We start from the raw sequence: 18100 nt of genomic DNA, 5'->3' as shown, positions 1-18100 counted from the left end.
TATTTATGCTTGTTTTTTAATTAAAGTGTGATAGATGTTATTTAGAAGAAAAAATATATGCTTCTTTTTTTAATTTAAGTATGATAGATGTTATTTAGAAAAAAAGATATATGCTTCTTTTTTAATTTAAGTGTGACAGATGTTATTTAGAAGAAAAGATAGATATTATTTAGCTAAATACTTGAATCATATAATATAAATACGCTATATGTGGAGGAAAAGGAGAACAATTTGATGATGATGTTGATAATAGAAACATACAGACGATATTGAATTAATTATTGTTTATTAACAATGGATCAAATTATACCATGTGGTCATATAATTTTTTTTTAAAAGGCACCAAATTATTATTCAATTTCAAATAGACTTGAATCATTCTTAATATATGTATATATTTTAACATCTATTAGTTAGTAGTACTCCTCTATTCCATATTAACTTAAGCTTTGAGCCATTTTTTATTTTTCAAATTAACTTAAGTTTTCAATCTTCAAGACTATTTTTAAAATATTCTTCCAATTTTACCCTTTAAGTTAGTATTGGAATTAGTTATTATAATTAATGTTTAGTTATTTTTGACAATAATTAATAAGGGTAAAAATGGAAAAGTATGTTCAATTTATGTCCTAGCCTACTTTTCTTAAAGGGTGTGAAACACCTCAAAGCTTAAGTTAATATGGAATGGAGGGAGTACAAAATTAGGATAGTGAGAAGAATTAGGTGATGAGAACTTATAAATGTCATTTTGAATGTGGATGCTTCTTATAAAAGTATTGTTGAACCCTTGTTTATAAATAACTTTAATGATGAGAAGGGTAGATAATTAAATAAATAATCAAATATATAAAAGTTAATTGGGATATTATTTTTATAAAAAGAATTTAAGAAAATCACATGAGATATATAAAAATTTATTAATTATCTTTGGGCATTATTTTAACGTTTGATTTTAGTTATCAATTTTGTTGAGTTGCTCTTACATTTTCTTGATTCCTACGTAACGAAAAACAATTTAAAAGTGATAAAGAGCTTAAAAGAAACTCTAACTTTCCTCACATATTATGTAGACTCACATGTTATACAAATCTACAGAAAAATAATTGATCCAGTTTCAATAGTTGATGATGTTTAGACTGTCTTTATTAATATTTTTTACTTATTAGTTCCAAGAGGCGCGTGCTAAGTTTAATTTAATATTTAATAATACCAATTATATCTTGTTGATATATTTAGGTCTCATAATTAGGAACTCTCTATGAAAATTATTCATGAGAAAGTGATTTTTGCCACGTTGAGAGGATAGGGGAGAGAGGGGAAAATATATAAGATTTTTGTGTAAATAAAAGGGATAAGGGTCTGAAAAATACTCCAACTTTGGTCGGATTTGTTGTTGCGATACTAAACTTTCATAAGGACCTATTACCTCCCCTAGACTATTTAATACCGTATTTTTACCCCTGAACTATTTAATAGTGTATTTTAAAGGTATATATGTGCCCACGTGGACACATTACTATTTATAATTTTGCATTATTTTTTATGTCCACGTGGGCAAATATATGTGTTTAAAATACGGTATTAAATAGTCTAGGGAGGTAATAGGTCCTCATGAAAGTTTAGTATCGCAATAGCAAATTCGACCAAAGTTGGATATTTTTCATACCCTTATCCCATTATATTAAAATTAATATCACTAACATTAATCTTAAATTAATCACTTCTATTTAATAATTTTAAAAAATATATATCAAATTTTCTTAGTTTTGAAACTTTTTGTCACCTTTAACTATTATTCTCTATCAAAGCCACTTTGAGGACTAAATTGTCCCTTATCTTTACCTTAAGACTCAAAATGATCCTTATCATTTCATATGGAGCACTAATGAAAGCCGCTTACATGTGTGTCATGCATTAAATAAATAATTTATTATGAGTAGATTTATTTATATAATTATGTTAGTGTTGCCTCCGATCCTTTGGTAGGGTTGCTTAAAATTAAACACAATCAAAATTAATAACTCAAATTGGCAAAATATTATTGGTTTATCCATAATGATTTATTAAATTTATAATTTGGTAAACATAATAGCATATCAAGTTTAGTTTCATAAATGGGATATGAAAAGAATAGAGTATGCACACATCTTAATAGAAAATTGTTTCTGAATGATCCACCGTTCAAAAAGTTTACAATTTGGTAATGGTTTAGATTTTTTTGTTTTGAATTATCAATTCTACGACGATTTATGTTTTTTCTTTACGAGTAACCATAACCCGATAATAATTATAATTTTATGCTTAATTGATACTAACAAGCTCTTGTTTTAGACATGAAGCGTGTTTCTGAAATTCTAGACAAAGAATTTAGTATATTTATGCAACTAAAAGATGTAGTGTAGTAGATGAAGTTGCTTCTCTCATAACCAAAGGTTTCATATTCTAACCCTGGGTATGCAAATCAAATGGAGCCCTACGCGATGCGATTCTAACATAGCTAAATTCCATTATGGATATCCCGACATCAAGTGAGAAACTAAGTAATTTTTTTAGTAATGGATAAATGGAGCCAATAATACAATGGATCCTGCCAATCAAAATTAATTTATTTGGTGACCTTGATAATTAACTTTTACTGTTGCTTAATGAATGGACAAAAGGAGCTAAACGTTGTAAATTGACAGAAAATGTTAGGAAGACTAGAACTGCACCATTTTTAGAAAGAAGAAGGACTATTGGTGCTCCTTATGAAAAGTTGAGGATCATTTTGAGTGTTAAGGCAAATTCAAGGGACAATTTTGGTCCTTTTCTCGAATATTTTGTTCTGTTTGATCCCCATATAAGAATTAAGAGCTACTTCACTTCATTTAACCTTTAGATCATTGAAGATACTATGGCTACTGGTGAAAAAAATAGTGTTCCATATGGGTCATGGAAGTCACCAATCACTGCCGATATCGTCTCGGGTTCCGATAAACGCCTTGAAGGCTTCAATGTAGACTCTCATGGCCACTTAATATGGCTGGAGACTCGCCCTGCTGAGTCTGGACGAGCTGTGCTTGTTAAAGAATCAGGGGAAGATATTACACCAAAAGACTTCAATGTTCGAAACACTGTTCATGAATATGGTGGTGGATCTTTTGGGGTTTCTGGAGATGTACTTGTTTTCTCCAATTTTGATGACCAGAGATTGTACAAACAGACTCTCACTTCTTCAGGTTAGCTATCCATTAATAATTTTATGTACTATTAAACTGATTATACAAAATAGAATCGAAGTGTTAAGCTTTTCAATGGAACAGTATTAGTGTAGTAGCTAACAAAAGAGTAGAAGCTATTCTAGGGTTGAAGATTGATGCCCTCCATTCCCTTGGAAAAGGGGGATTCGCAGTTGAAGCATCCTTCGCCATTCATCAAATTGGTGGAATAGCTTTAAATGTCAAAGCCTATATTGTGTGATGAGTAAAATGCAATTAGTACAACATAAAAGCAAAATGATTATTGAACTCAAAATAACATTGTAATTAGTTACCACAAACGCTGATGGGAAGCCATAGAAGTTATAAGTGGCTTTGGTTGGTTTCAATTCTTTCAGTAGATATTCAACGGTGAGGTCCTAGCTTGTTTGATAGCATGATAGAATTTCTTCTTTATGTTAATCTGATCCAATCATCTTCAACTACCTTGTTTACATCTTTTACACACACAATGTTGTTCAAGAAGCAAACCAAGCTCAGGGAAGCTATGTGCCTTTATTTGAATGTTGGATCATCGATCTTTTGAAGGATCACAACAGCATAACACACTTCCCACTAGATTCAATAATCTCTTACCCTCCACTTGTGCTAAAGCTAATTTCCCATTCTCATAGGGGGAGGAGAATGGCATCGGAGTCCAAATTACGAGGGCAAATTCGTTCTTGCTAATACAAGCAGGGCATGCCATTGTAACTGCACAAAAACTCCTTGTTTTTCTTGCAGAAGTCCAGTGAAGAAGATCATGCAATAATCTCATTGAGAACCGTACAGCTTCAGATCTAAGAATTGCACGAAACTACTTCCCTTTAAATCATTTTCATTGCGATGATCCCTCGACATTTCTCTGAATTCCTTAAAACCTTTTCCTAGAACATATCCATAACATTCCCTCCGTTGTAAAGGAAAATCATGGGGATTTGCAAGGAGATAAATTGTTTTTCTAGTGTTACAAGAATAGGGTGTTGATCAAGCTAAGAAGCAGCAACATATTCTTCTACCATACTTTTTAATGTCAATGCTCTTGACAGATTCAGGAACCAAAAGACTCTCGAGATCTTTGTCCGTATTAATTGCATCATCAATGTCAGTCCCTATAAATGACTGTGTATCCTCATCGTCATTTGATCTGTTGCTTCTTCGTTCGGAGATCATCGTCGGATCCACAACTGATGTATCAACTACTTCTCTCTCATTTCGTTCTTGTTGTCCAGTTGGATTTTACAAATAATTGCATGTCTTTCTTCTTCTCCAGCCGGCACCTCGCCATTTTCCGAATCCTAAATTGTTGTTTCTTCGGTTGCCGGAGCCTGAACTGCGAGCTCATCTTTGTTTGCCTGGTCAGCAAGGTCTTTTGCTAGAAGGAGCTGAAGATGTCCTAAGTTCTTTTTTTCACGTGTATGGCTCATTTGTCTACATACACATGACATAAAAAATTAAACAATTATTGATTTGTTCCAACAACTACTGAAGTTGTTGGAAATTATTATTCAAAGAGGCAGGACACAACAATCCCATAATAATAGAGAACTCTAAACAACTACTCCCACCACAATAACAACTTCTTGTTTGAAATCCCTATTCTCTACTCTATCCATACTCAGCAGTTCAATTCTCCCCAAAACCCTAAATTCCTGGCCCAACAGTTCAAATAAGAAATAGAAAAAGAAAAATACCGTGATGAACTGAAGTGATGAAGTAGCAAGTCTATTAAATTTCACAGAAGTTGAGTGATAGGGCAGATTGAATTGATAATTTGTTAATCATAGATTCAGGTCCAGTGCCGATAACTCCAGATTATGCGGGACCTCATGTAAGATATGCTGATGGGGTCTTTGATGGTCGTTTGAACCGTTATATTGCTGTAAGAGAAGGTACATATATCTTTACTTATAATCACAACATGTTTTGTTTAAATAATTCTGGAAAGGATATTTTCTCTACAGTCTTGTTCGCTGTAACTGTATATTCTTGCTCTTTTCTATCTACAAATAGATCATCGAGGGGTTGATGCAAAGCCAACTAATGAGATTGTGAGTGTGGTCCTAAATGATAACACCACTGAAGGTATGTAAATTGTAAGTTGCAAAGGCTTTGAGGTAATTGTGAATCAATTGATCTATTATGTTAAAATGGAGAATGTAAATGAATTTCTGCTTCTGCTTTTATTTATGAATTTCAGAACCAAAAGTCTTGATTAGTGGGAATGACTTCTATGCATTCCCACGGATGGATCTGAAAGGGGAACGTTTGGCCTGGATAGAATGGAGCCACCCTAACATGCATTGGGATAAAGCAGAGCTTTGGGTCGGGTATATATCTGAGAGCGGGTGAGTAGGTCTTCTTACATTCTCTCTACTGATTATAGAAAGTCGTCTTACATCCTCTCTTTATTAGAGATAATGACAACGTTCTCCACATTGCTAGTCAGATGTTCTCCCTCCTTTTGTTTTCATGCACATTGAATCCAATTTTGCTATAAGTTGTTAACAATTGGTTGAATTAACTAATATAGAGACATCGAGAAGCGAGTAGTAGTTGCTGGTGGCTGTCATACTCTGGTGGAATCGCCAACTGAGCCTCTATGGTCGTCCAAAGGCAGGATAAGTTTTAATATTCTGCTGTTTACTCCCCATTCCAAAAGCAGAATAACTGCCACCTTCGATTTGACTTTGAATATCTGAAGCGGCCTCCTTTAATTATTGCAGGGGAACTATTTTTCATAACAGATAGAAATACAGGGTTTTGGAACATATACAAATGGGTAAATACACTACACCTCAAGAGTTTTGCGAATTATGCACTTCTTGGTGTTGGTTGATAGTTCATCTTTTTTTATTACTTCTACATCAGATTGAAGATAAAAATGAGGTCCTTGCAATTTACTCTTTGAACGCTGAGTTCACAAGACCATTTTGGGTTTTTGGAAATCGATGTTATGACATCATTGAGCGGAAAGAGGAATCAACAATTATTGCTTGCAGCTACAGGTCTCTCTCTCCACTGCAATGGCATCACAGTTTGTTTCATTGTTTCCCCAGCCTTTCTTCAAGTTAAGCTGACATGTCTAATAAAATCGCTTTCATCCATGATGGCTTGCAGGCAACATGGAAAGTCATATCTTGGTGTTATAAATCAAGCTAAGAACTCTTTCTGTTCAGTTGACATTCCATTCACTTACATATCAAATATTGTGAGTTGCAGCTTATATTGTTGATTTTCTTATTGGTGTAACATTCAGAAAGTGTAACTATCTGCTTAAAACGTTGGTTTAGGTCGCAAGTGGACAGATCCTTTACATTGAGGGTGCATCTTCTGTTCTTCCTACTTCTTTAGCAAAGGTTATCTCTTCTTTTCTGTAACGGTGTCTTTTTCAAATAACTATTTTCCACAATTTGACTTAATGAATTCCACGCTTTGCAACAGGTGATACTAGATGATCGTATGTCAAACGTTGTAGATTTCAGGATCATGTGGTCATCTTCTTCAGACATTGACAAGTACATACCATATTTTAGCCGCCCAGAGTTTATTGAATTTCCAACAGATGTGGCTGGTCAAATTGCCTATGCATACTTCTATCCTCCGTGTAATCCAGAATACAATGGTAGTCAAGAAGAAAAACCTCCACTGTTGCTAGAAAGCCATGGTATATGATTCGTAATTCCTTAAAGTCATATTCATTATGCACCAAGTACTAATTTAGTTTTCCATGACATTGATTGAAGCGCTGAAAAATTAAGGTACTAGGCATTGTACATTAAAAGCTTATTACATGGCAATGCTGTTGGCCAGTTTCACATCTTCAAAATAAGAGTCATGAATGGAGCTGTCAACGAAAGGAAATACAACGTTTTTCTTCTCTTTTCGTACTGAAAAGTCTCTCTTTTTCATTAGTTAGTGGCTTAGTGTAAAGGGAAGTGCTTGTCGTCTTCTTAGCTGTTTTCTGGCAGAACATATTTTAAAGGCTGACCTTTCTACAAGTCTACTAACCATTGAGAGCGCGCGCATGCACACATGCTCATGTAGATACACACATGTATTGTGAATACAGGGCTATCCAGATAAGTGTGTGTGTGTGTCTTTTCTGTGTGTCCAAGTGAGAAAATAATTCTGTTCTCTTTTATCCTTATCAACCATTATGTTGCTTCATGGTGAGACTGATTTTATTATCTCAATGGCAAGATCAATTCATTTCTCTATTTAGCTTTGTTGATAGTTTCCAGATTCTAAATGTGCATATGATTCATTTATATATAAAATTCGGTAGCAATATGAAGACTTGTTTAAAATAATAACCACATTTACTTCTAGCTCATAGTTTGATCATTAAAATGTGGAAATTATGTAAGCCATTTGCTGTTCGTAATTGTCATATGAAAGAGCGTACTTACACCTTACAGCACTTCCTCAATTGAGCTCGCATACAGTGAATGACTCCAGATTATTAAAATGCAATTCTGTGGTTTGGTTTCGTAATATCTCTTGTTTGGTTCAAGCAAGGAATATAGCCAACATAAACAGAGAGATGGAAACTTCCAAAGATGCTACGAGTAACTGCTTCATTAATCTTCTATTCATTCCGAGTATGCGCAAGGTTAACCGATTTTGGACTGTTGCTCATGTGTGTTACAGGAGGGCCAACTGACGAGGCACATGGAACCTTAAATCTTAGCATCCAATATTGGACTAGTCGAGGATGGGCATTTGTGGATGTTAACTATGGAGGAAGTACGGGTATGTTATCAGAGGTTGAGCAATTTATTTTATTAACTTCTATATTTCTTGGATCCGGACAAACTTTTCATTTATTGTTTATTGGTTATCCAATTCTGCTGTATCTTATCTACTGCGCATAAACTTTCCAAATTTATCCTATATTTCAGTCCATTAAGTTCAGATACATTAAACTCCATTAAGGTTTGAAAGTTTACTTGTCCCTCTCTCTATAAGATAACTAAGTCTTCATAAATTTGAATTCAAGGTTATGGCAGGGCATACCGAGAACGCCTTTTGGGGAAGTGGGGAATCGTTGACATCAATGATTGTTGCTCTTGTGCTGAATATTTGGTAAGTTAAAGTAAATTATCACTAGCCCTTAATTGTTAATTTTTCTCATTTCTTTACGTTAAGAGTTTTAACTAGGAAGCTTTGTTGATTTAGGTGGATGAGGGGAAGGTTGATGGAAAGCGCCTTTGCATAACTGGGTGTTCTGCTGGCGGTTACACAACATTAGCTACTCTTGCTTTCAGAGATACATTCAGAGCTGGTGCTTCTTTATTTGGAGTAAGTCAATATGCAACATCAATCTAGTATTAAGGAGCGCAATTGTTGTTATTATGGTATACTAGTGCTAGGCTCAGCCGAAGTAAAATGCTTTCACTCCATGAACCATCATGCGAGCGTATCTAAAGGATAAAACGGGAAAAAGGACAATGAGATGGCATAATTTGAAGTTTAAGTGATGGTTAATCATATTTACTAATGTTTGTTTTCCTTGGGAATAACTGGCTTAATTTAATTGCATTTACTTGATTCTCTATGTCCTTTCTTGTAGGCTATGCAATGTTTAGTTTCTATGATTTCTGCACTGTTTTCTTCTTTTTTGTACTTGGGTTTGTTGCATTTTAGCTGGGGGTCTTTCGGAAATAGCCTCTCTACCTCCACAAGGTAGTGGTAAGGTATGTGTGCACTCTACCCTCCCCAGACTCTACTTGTGGGACCTCACTAGGTATGTTGTTGTTGTTGTTGTTGTTGTTCCATCTCTGCATCTCCTTTTGAATATGCTGAAAAGTTTATTGGAGAACACTGTTTACATTATGCTCAGTTTATCAGCTCTCTTGTCACAGACTTTTACCTCCTATGCTCTACTGCACTAGTGGACTGGGGGAGGGGGTGAGTGGTTTGGAAAACATGGTTCTGGTGGAATTTGGTCACAAGCTGACACTCTTTCTGCTGTTTTAACAGATTGGTGATTTGAAGTCATTGAGTGATCATATGCACAAATTTGAATCCCACTATATCATTAATCTAGCTGGTAATTATTTATTCACAACTAAATAGTTACAACTATTTTTGGTCACAATTTAACATTGTTGTTCCTAATACAGGTAATGAAATCGCTTTAAATGAGCGGTCCCCTATCAACTTTGTTGATCGATTCTCTTGCCCCATAATAGTGTTCCAAGGGTTAGAAGACACGGTAAACTGCTGCAACTTGTGCTTTTTCTTTTTTTCATTTTACTCTGCATTATTAATGGCAGGAAACTGCTGTTGTTGAGTAAGTAACATTCTTATTTAACTAAACTCTTTTTAAGAAAGGAAATTGAACCGTATTATTCAATTTTGCAATGAAAAACTAGTATCTTACATCGAACAACTATACAATTATTGAAGCACCTTGTAAGGAAAATAGAAACTTTTGTTTACAGGTTGTCCAGCCAGAACAGGCCCGAAAAATCTATGAGGCCTTGAAGAAAAAGGGGTTACCTGTGGCTCTCGTGGAATATGAAGGAGAATCTCATGGATTTCGTAAGGTAAGAACTAATCATCACTTGTATGTATTTACTTCTACCATTTCTCCACATTGATAAAACATTTTATGATGCTACTGCTACTTTTTAATGTGGTTTGTCATTGCGCAAAGTAATAAAATGAGTGTTATGCTCAAATTGAAGCATGGAATTTGGGAGTTCCTAACTGACCAGATTTTTCACAGGCGGAAAGCATAAAATTCACTCTGGAGCAACAAATGGTGTTCTTTGCTCGATCAGTTGGACAGTTTGCCGTGGCTGATGATATAACTCCCACACACATTGACTACTTTGATTAAGTACAACCAGTATCGTGACTGTCCTCATTGGGTGAGAGTGTGAGAACTCCAGTTGCCATTTCCATCAAATCTTGGATTCCGCCACTTAATAAGAAACTTGCAGTTCGCCCTTGTCCACATCTCCCTATAGATGGTGCTAAAGAATCAAATTTTTGAACTATGCTGTGTTGTTAACCAGACAATAAACATGAATTATGTTTAAACTTGAACCTTTTCTCATTTATGTCCTTTTTGTTGTTGGAGTTGAACATGACCTGTGAAACAAACTGGTATTAGTTTCTTAGTAACGAGGACGGAATGTAAAACTCTCATGTTTTATTGTACTTTTAGTGTAAACAAAAAATAACGAGTTGCTGTATACAAGAATTTACTCAGTGATCCAATGATTTCACAATTGTCTGTGGCAAGTTTTATACTTTTGACAGATATCATTATAATAGCATCACTAGCTACATCCCACTCTATATAACAAACTCAAGGATCGTTTTCACTCATGTTTTGCATTGCATTGTTATGCACAATTAGTTGGACAGGAGGTTCTTTCTACAGTTTACAATTTACAAAGATCATCAATTTCCTTTTAGGTTAACATGACTAACCTTTTCGTACATAACTATGAAATTCTCTAATGCTTGCTTTAACTGAAAACATTTGGACTATACTCAACCAAATTTCATTATACCGGTTATCATTTACAAAAGAGGGACTCAGACTAGGCATACTAAAAGTAACAATAAGTAAAAGAGGTAAAAAAGTGCACCTCTTCACATATCCAATTTGGTAATTTTCAAAAGTTGAAATTAACTTATATACTACTTCCTCTTTCTCAATTTATGTGACACATTCAAATTTCGAGTTTCAAAAAAGTCTATCTTTGACCGTAAATTTTTCATATATTTTTTAAATATTTTGAATTGTCAATAATTGTGACTTATAATACTTTTTACGTAGTTTACAAATATATAAATTTCATTTTAAAAAATTCAAAAATTCAATGAGCAAATTCTTGATCAAAATTAAAGACTCTTGAAAAATGAAATGTGTCACCTAAATTGCGACAGAGGAAGTACAATGATAAGGTGTATTTTAACCTGTTCAAACTAAACCAACATTACATGAATTCAAATCTATAAATATTTATAATGTATAGGGTGAAATTCAAACTGGACAGATGGGCGAATAAGATGACATGTGGCAGAAGCAATCAGTCAAACATGGGTCAACATGAAGTCATTTTACGGGTTTGGAACCTAAATAAGTCACAAAAAAGATAAAAGTTATCAAAATAAGTCACTATTCTAGTAAGTAACTAAAATAGGCTTAGTGAAAGAAAAAAAAATATGTTTTATGCAATATTCCAAACGTTTTCCGTTAATCTCATAACGTGTATATTTTAATATATAACAGAATTATTTTTTACACCTTGTAAAATGGAACTATTTCTTACACTTTGTAAAGTGTAAGTTTTTCTTACACTTTGTAAAGTGGAAGAAAATCTTACACTTTAAGAAAAGTTACTTTACCTTTTCACTTTCTTCTTCTTCCCTTTCATTTTCATGGTTCACTTTCATTTTCCAAACGATTTTTCACTTCAAAGATGTTAATTTGATGGTCCCAATCTGACAACTGAAGCGACCCAACACTAAAAAATCAAAATCTTGAAAGATTGGAGTAGCACAACCCGACAACACAACAATCCGACCCTACAAATTATATAAATTAGGTTTTTTTTTTCCATCTCATATTCATTATTTGAAATGATGTTGTAATTTGTTCAAAATTTCAGCAAGTCTTATACAATGTGCATTCAATTACTAAATATTGAGTTAGACAAAAAAATCTTTAATTCGAATGAAGCAAAAGGAATTACACTGTTGAATTGGTATTGCAAAAATAGTGTTTCGCCACTGCTGAATTACATCTTTCCATCTCATGTTTTTTTTTTATATTTAATAATTGAGAGTCCTTATGGTTAAATTGTGGTGGATCCATCCTCTTATTTTTGGCTTGACAATTTCACACGAGTAGTAGGTCCCTAAAGCTGACATTTTTGTACTCAAGTTCATACAATATGACATTTTCTGCAAAACAGTAAATGTGATATCTAAAATTTGTTTTGGTAACATAAATGATAAAAGCCTTATATGTGTTTTATGGTATGTGGCTCTCAAAAGCCCATGATTGATCTATTTCTCTTTCTCTTTAGGCATATGTTTCTTTTGGTTATTTTTTTTTTCTATTTTATTTTCTTGTGATTGACTCGACAAATAACACATTGAATTGACTTGTTGAAGTTAGAGATTCTTTAACTCTCGTACAATTATTTGTTTGAAGATAGTTCACGGTTTAGTTTGTCAAGATATAATTATGTTAAACGAATTAATAGAATTTTTCTTACAGTATATAATGGAGCGTGTTGTGAATCTCTGGATCGATTGATCGTACACTTCTTCTCTCTCAACATGAGCTTAAATCAGAATTGCTATGGAAAGGTGAGATATCATTTAGTAGCCTTATGAGGACGGTGCACATGAATGATGCCTGAAATTTATTTCATTTGCACCGACCTCATGGACGTGTTGAGGAGATCTTACGTAGGTCCGGACTGTATGATGTAGTTTGTGTGGGCAGGATGCAGTATGACTGTGCCCTTGTTACAACTATGGTTGAGCGTTGGAGGCCGGAGACTCATTGCTTCCATTACCTTTTGGTGAGGTCACGATTACATTGCATGATGTGCAGGTCTTGTTTGGTTTGCGCATCGACGGTGATGTTGTGTACATACAGGATGCTGCACGGAGGATTCGTCCATGGTGTACTTTATTAGAGACACTCACAGGATGCGCCATAACACCTACTGATATGGATGGTGCGGGTCAGGTGAGGATACATAACATTACCGTCTACTTGCGAGATTAATTGCAAGTAGATCTGATAGGAGATACTGAGTCACATCATGTTCTTATACAGATTAGAGACCAGCTAGACTGCATGACGGAGGATCAGGTACATCAAATAATTTCTGCAACTCTTTACTTGTTTTAAAAAAAAAAACATAAATTACATATAAAAGTAAATTATATAAAAGTAATCAATAATAATTTTATTTGTATACTAAGAGGTTAATGTTGATTTTATCTAATTATTATATTTCAAAAATAGTTTTGATAGACACCGTATAATGAGATTGTACATACACTGCCTCGTTATTGTATGGTCGATGAGCCTTTATGGATGACATGCGTGCCTATGCTTTGCCTAGAGATTGTTAAGGTGCACGCGCCTGATAGAGTAATGCGTCAGTTTGGTCGTCCCCAACACGTACCTGCGATTCCTAGTTGGGGAACCAATCACCACGTGCATGATCAGCGTAGGAGGCATGGACCGGAGGTTCTTGAAATGTTAGATAAATATTTTCATGATTAGGGTAATCGACATCAGAGTTTAGCGGTTGAGGTAAATGATGGTACTAGCAGGGCAGGGTATAGATTGTAGTACATGCGGTATGAAAGGTTGCTTATAGGTAAGCCTACATTAGAGGTTGATGTACCATCAAGATTTGTTCATTCCGCTAGTACTAGCATTACAATGTCTAGATGACTATTTAAGTTGCACAGTATTGCATTACAGTGGCAGAGAGACACACCCTCAGCTTCAAATGGTGAAGAGGTATCTCAGATTGTTATGGATACATTGCTTGAGGCCGGAATACAATTTATAGAACCATTTTTTGAGGGGGATCCTTTGTTTGAACATGCACGTGCTAAAGGATGTCGTTTCGACATTTACTGAGGATCCCAATATGACACAGGTGTATGTTATTTATTATTTATATTAGTTATTAATGCTTTGATTTTATATAAAATTAACTTTTAATTATTGGATTTATACTACGGGGCCTTCATCCACCGTGGAGGATATCGTTCCGACATTTACTGAGGATCACCAATTCCATTGAAAGTATCAAACTTTGGCAGTTTGTACCCTACAGGCAAATCAATGTCAGGTTGCACACAGAGATCCTCATATTCTAGGCTTTTGTTTCCCATAGTAGTTTTGAGATTTCTTATTGCTTCCTTAAGATCGCAAATCTCTCTAGCTAACACATCATCGGCCTTTGCCTTGACATCCTTCTCCATTTCCTCATATTGATCTACCTCGGGTTGAAATTTGACCGATATTGGATTGGTATAGGTTTGAGTTTCCACTGCATATATCGGAGGAACATGTTGCACATAAGGATTGGCAATATGTGCCCCTTGTATATGTTGGGCTGGATAAGTTTGGCCAATGGGTGTATTTTGAACATGAGGTGATGGATTTGATGGGTTTACGGGAGTAGTTGTAGGTTGTTGATATGTGTTAATGGGTTGAGAAATGTAAGGAGTATGAGTTGGAGGTTGATTTTGTGGGTTGACAAGTGGATTAGAAGGAGTAGCATAGGTAGTGTAGGTAGGTGGTTGACTTTGTGGAGGAGTGTAGATGGGTAGCAAATTTGGTGGATTTGCGGGAGTAGTTGGAGGAAGGTTATTATTGGTAGGCGGAGGTTGTTGTGGAGGAAAGTGTTCAGGTACTAGTGAATCAAGTGATGGAAAACGAGGTGGGTTTGGTGTAGTACTCCTAGGTTCAGGAAGTGGACTTTGGAGTGTGATGGATAAGTTGGTCAAGTCTCTAACCCAAGTTAGTTCACTACGTAAATCATCAATCTCTTGAGTCAAACGGGCAATGTGTTCATCATGTTGAATAGTAGTTCTATCTTTGGAAGTCTCGAAAAAGTCATTAGGAACCATGATATGTCCTGGACTAATTGGATCAGATGCGGTTGGATTAGTCATAGTAATTTTTCTTCCTTGAATAGCCCAACTACGCCGAGGTAATGTCGATGACTTGGACCTTGTGAAGATGGTCGGCCATCTCGATTGTCAACATGAATCAACTTTGGTAGGGAAAAAATAAAAATAAAAATAATAATAAGACAGAAATAATGTTAATTTTAAATGTAAAAGTAAAGTCATGTTCACATAATTCAAATAAATCACGTAGCATGCAAGTTATCAAGTAGAGTCAAATAAGTTGTAAGAATAACATGTAAACAAGTCATCAAGTAAAGTCAAATATATCACAAAGATAACATGTAAATGTGTCCTAATATGCTTGTGACCTCTTTGTGCCAGAGGTTGGCCTAACGTAAATTTAAGAAGTATATTTGCCATAATATGTCATCCCACTGCTCTTGATTAATTAAACAATTTTATTTCTCCAAAAATAAAGTACTAGATAATGAAATTATTTATTACATGTCTAATAAATACAACGTAAAGTACTTCCTAAAGTAAAAGAAATTCTAGTATGTCCGTCCTTCTTGGTTCCTTTTGGTGCTATCACCACTTATTGTATTTCATCGTCAAGTATTCGTATATGTCACAGAAAGGTTAGTCATACCATCCCTAAAGTTTAATTAATTAGAGCAAATAGTCCATATTTAGGCATAAATATTTCTCAAATATGCACATAAATAATGATAGGTCATCACTTGGGGTCGGAAACCCACTTGGACATTTAAGGTAAAGTCGACTAATGGACTCAATACACCAAGGGTATAAAGTCTCTTAGGTCATGAAATGATGTATGCTCCTTGTAAAGTGTGTTGGTTTAGCTCTACTCTAGGTAAACTAGGAGTGAGTTTTACTAGACACAAGGTTCCCGAGTGGACTACTCGAGTGAGAAGGCTACGCGGTCACACGGAAAAAGATTCGGACATCCCGCGCATATGCCAACTCTCCTAAATTTTGAAATTTTGAAAGAAATTTGCGAGTGCGCAAAACACACCTCGCGTGTACATGTGATAGTGTGAATTTCCAAGAAGTGGAGAAATATGAGAGGAATGACAGTTAAGAAAGACAATAACAAATAAACAGTTTATAACAAACAAATAGTTAATAGCATGTAAGTATAATATATCATGTGAAAATAATTCAAAGCAAACAAACAATCTATAGCATGTAACAACAGTTTATGACAAATAAAGTAATTAAAGTAAGCACATAAAAGCCTAATTAAACTAAGTTTGTTGTGGTTAGAACCTAATAAGTCCCGGTGAAGTCACCAAGCTGTTATACCCCATTTTAACCGGGTCAAAATAGTGTACAACATTTTGGAGATTTCTAAAGTTAATTGACTAATTTAAGAAGTCGCCACCTAATTAGTACGGTGAATTAGGACACCTAAATTGATTAAAGTCATGTTTAAAGTTAAACTTCATTTTAAGGTCTACCAAACATGAGATTCTAGGTAAGGGTTCAACTTATCTAAAGGGAAGAAGTTAGACATCCTTTAAGATCCATTAACAATGGTTAACCGGCCGAACTTAACTAATTAATTAGGCTAAGTGTAAGAAAGTAAAAATTATTTATAAAAAGCTAACTTTTTTTTAAAAAAACTTTAAATTCAATAATTGAAAATATATATTTTATGAAAAATGCGTATAGTTGGAAATGTGTGGAAGTAAAATAGTTTTGTAAAAGTTAAATTAGTTTATTGAATAATGATGACTTGAATCCGTTTGAATTTAATAAGAAATTGGAATTTTATCAAAAATGAAGTATTAGAAGTAGTAAAAGAAGATCTAGTAAACTTAAATAAATTTAGAGGGAAAAGTTTAAGATTTGAATAAATTCAAGAATGTAAACCTAAAAAAAAAAGGAGTTGGAACAGTAAACGCTATTGTGGTTGTTTTGACAAAAGTATTTGAAACCAAAATTAGCAACTGCAAGGAAATTTCAATAAGGAATATTTCTAACTTAACAAAGTTGGTTTCTTAAGCCCTTTTTGTTTTTTTTAAAGAAATAACGACTCTCTTTTATGTGATAAAAGCAAGTGTTCATAGCTACTGTATGAGGGTCAAAGGGAATTCCAACTAAAGCCTAGCTATTAGTCATTGCATATAAGGGAACACGTAACACATAGACAAAGATAAAATGTTAATCACACCAATACAATCAAATAAAACAAGCTAAAGTAAATGAGGAAATTAGTAGTTATGCTCGACTTTAACAGAAAGAAAGGATCTCCTCTGTTACTAGAGGTCTGAACAATATGAAGCAGGGAAGAATAAGGACGTGCCGACTCCGATCCATGTATAAGATATGCAAGCTCCATGTGAAAATGGTGTCGTTGAGTCTCATAATGGGACTCTTCGGCTCCGGGCGTTCATACAAAAATAGATAAACAAGATAAAAATATTAGAAACCTCGAGCGAACATAAGAGCTAGATAGTCAATAAACTACAAATTATAAAGTTAACATGATTTTAAACTCATACCGAACAAACACTTGTTTTCATTAGTGATACATTACACTTACTCTAATTCATAAAGTAAGAAACAAGTTTTCAGATGACATATTCTCAACATAATCACACTAGACAAAATCTTAAGTTAGTGATTCAGGAAATATAATATGATATCTACAACAAAGAAATAAGATTCTTGATTCCAATTATAGCCACATGTACATGTTAAAAACATAGATTAAAAGGAACTAAGAAATAGAGTTGTTGAAGCAAAATAGATAGTAGAAACTGATTCATGTATGTGAATTGTTTTGGCACATAGAGCATATTGTCCTTACAGTCCCACAAGTTTATAGTACAGAAGAAACAAAGTCATTTTCCAGTTACACAATTACACCACTATGGAACCTGATAAGAGCTTATGTCTTTTGGTGTTTTGATGATCTCCTCACAAGTGCAGGGACCTGGTCCTCTGCAGAGTATGAATACTCGTCCAGCTGTCAAAGTGCGGTACAGCTGTAAAAGTTGTGTCTGCGTCAGAAAAGTTGGTGAAGCTGCAGAGTACTTCACCAATCAGAAACAAGAGGTTGCTTGTACGTTTGGTAATAACTTTTTGTGGTATATACTAAACAACATACAACAATATTACTCATTCATTCAAAGAGAGAGTTTTTTCAAGCTTCAAGAACAGCAAGGGACTTGATTGAAGTGCTGCGATTTGCT

At 34.4% G+C, this 18100-nt stretch overlaps 1 protein-coding gene across 1 annotated transcript; it reads left to right on the top strand.

The window, feature by feature from the left end:
* Positions 1 to 2858: 2858 nt before the first annotated feature.
* Positions 2859 to 10472, top strand: LOC102598172 (uncharacterized). The gene is made up of 17 exons (XM_006349569.2): positions 2859 to 3218; positions 5024 to 5128; positions 5250 to 5321; positions 5437 to 5584; positions 5770 to 5852; positions 5963 to 6018; positions 6108 to 6244; positions 6357 to 6447; positions 6530 to 6595; positions 6681 to 6903; positions 7890 to 7991; positions 8239 to 8324; positions 8418 to 8540; positions 9222 to 9291; positions 9365 to 9456; positions 9686 to 9790; positions 9973 to 10472. The coding sequence occupies exons 1-17, from the start codon at positions 2894 to 2896 to the stop codon at positions 10084 to 10086; spliced, it is 1998 nt and encodes a 665-aa protein (XP_006349631.1). The 5' UTR covers positions 2859 to 2893; the 3' UTR covers positions 10087 to 10472.
* The last annotated feature ends 7628 nt before the right edge of the window (positions 10473 to 18100 follow it).

The sequence above is a fragment of the Solanum tuberosum genome, unplaced genomic scaffold, assembly GCF_000226075.1.
Source record: "Solanum tuberosum cultivar DM 1-3 516 R44 unplaced genomic scaffold, SolTub_3.0 scf00112, whole genome shotgun sequence".
In the NCBI taxonomy this organism is placed as follows: Eukaryota; Viridiplantae; Streptophyta; class Magnoliopsida; order Solanales; family Solanaceae; genus Solanum; species Solanum tuberosum.
Note: the sequence above shows the minus strand (reverse complement) of the source record. Positions and strands in the feature narration are given on the sequence as shown.

Coding starts and splice junctions, on each gene's coding strand:
- LOC102598172 (XM_006349569.2), top strand. CDS start 2,894: ATGGCTACTGGTGAAAAAAATAGTGTTCCATATGGGTCATGGAAGTCA. Junction 5,585..5,769: donor GGGTATATATCTGAGAGCGG/GTGAGTAGGTCT, acceptor TAACTAATATAG/AGACATCGAGAAGCGAGTAG. Junction 9,457..9,685: donor TCCAAGGGTTAGAAGACACG/GTAAACTGCTGC, acceptor TTTTGTTTACAG/GTTGTCCAGCCAGAACAGGC.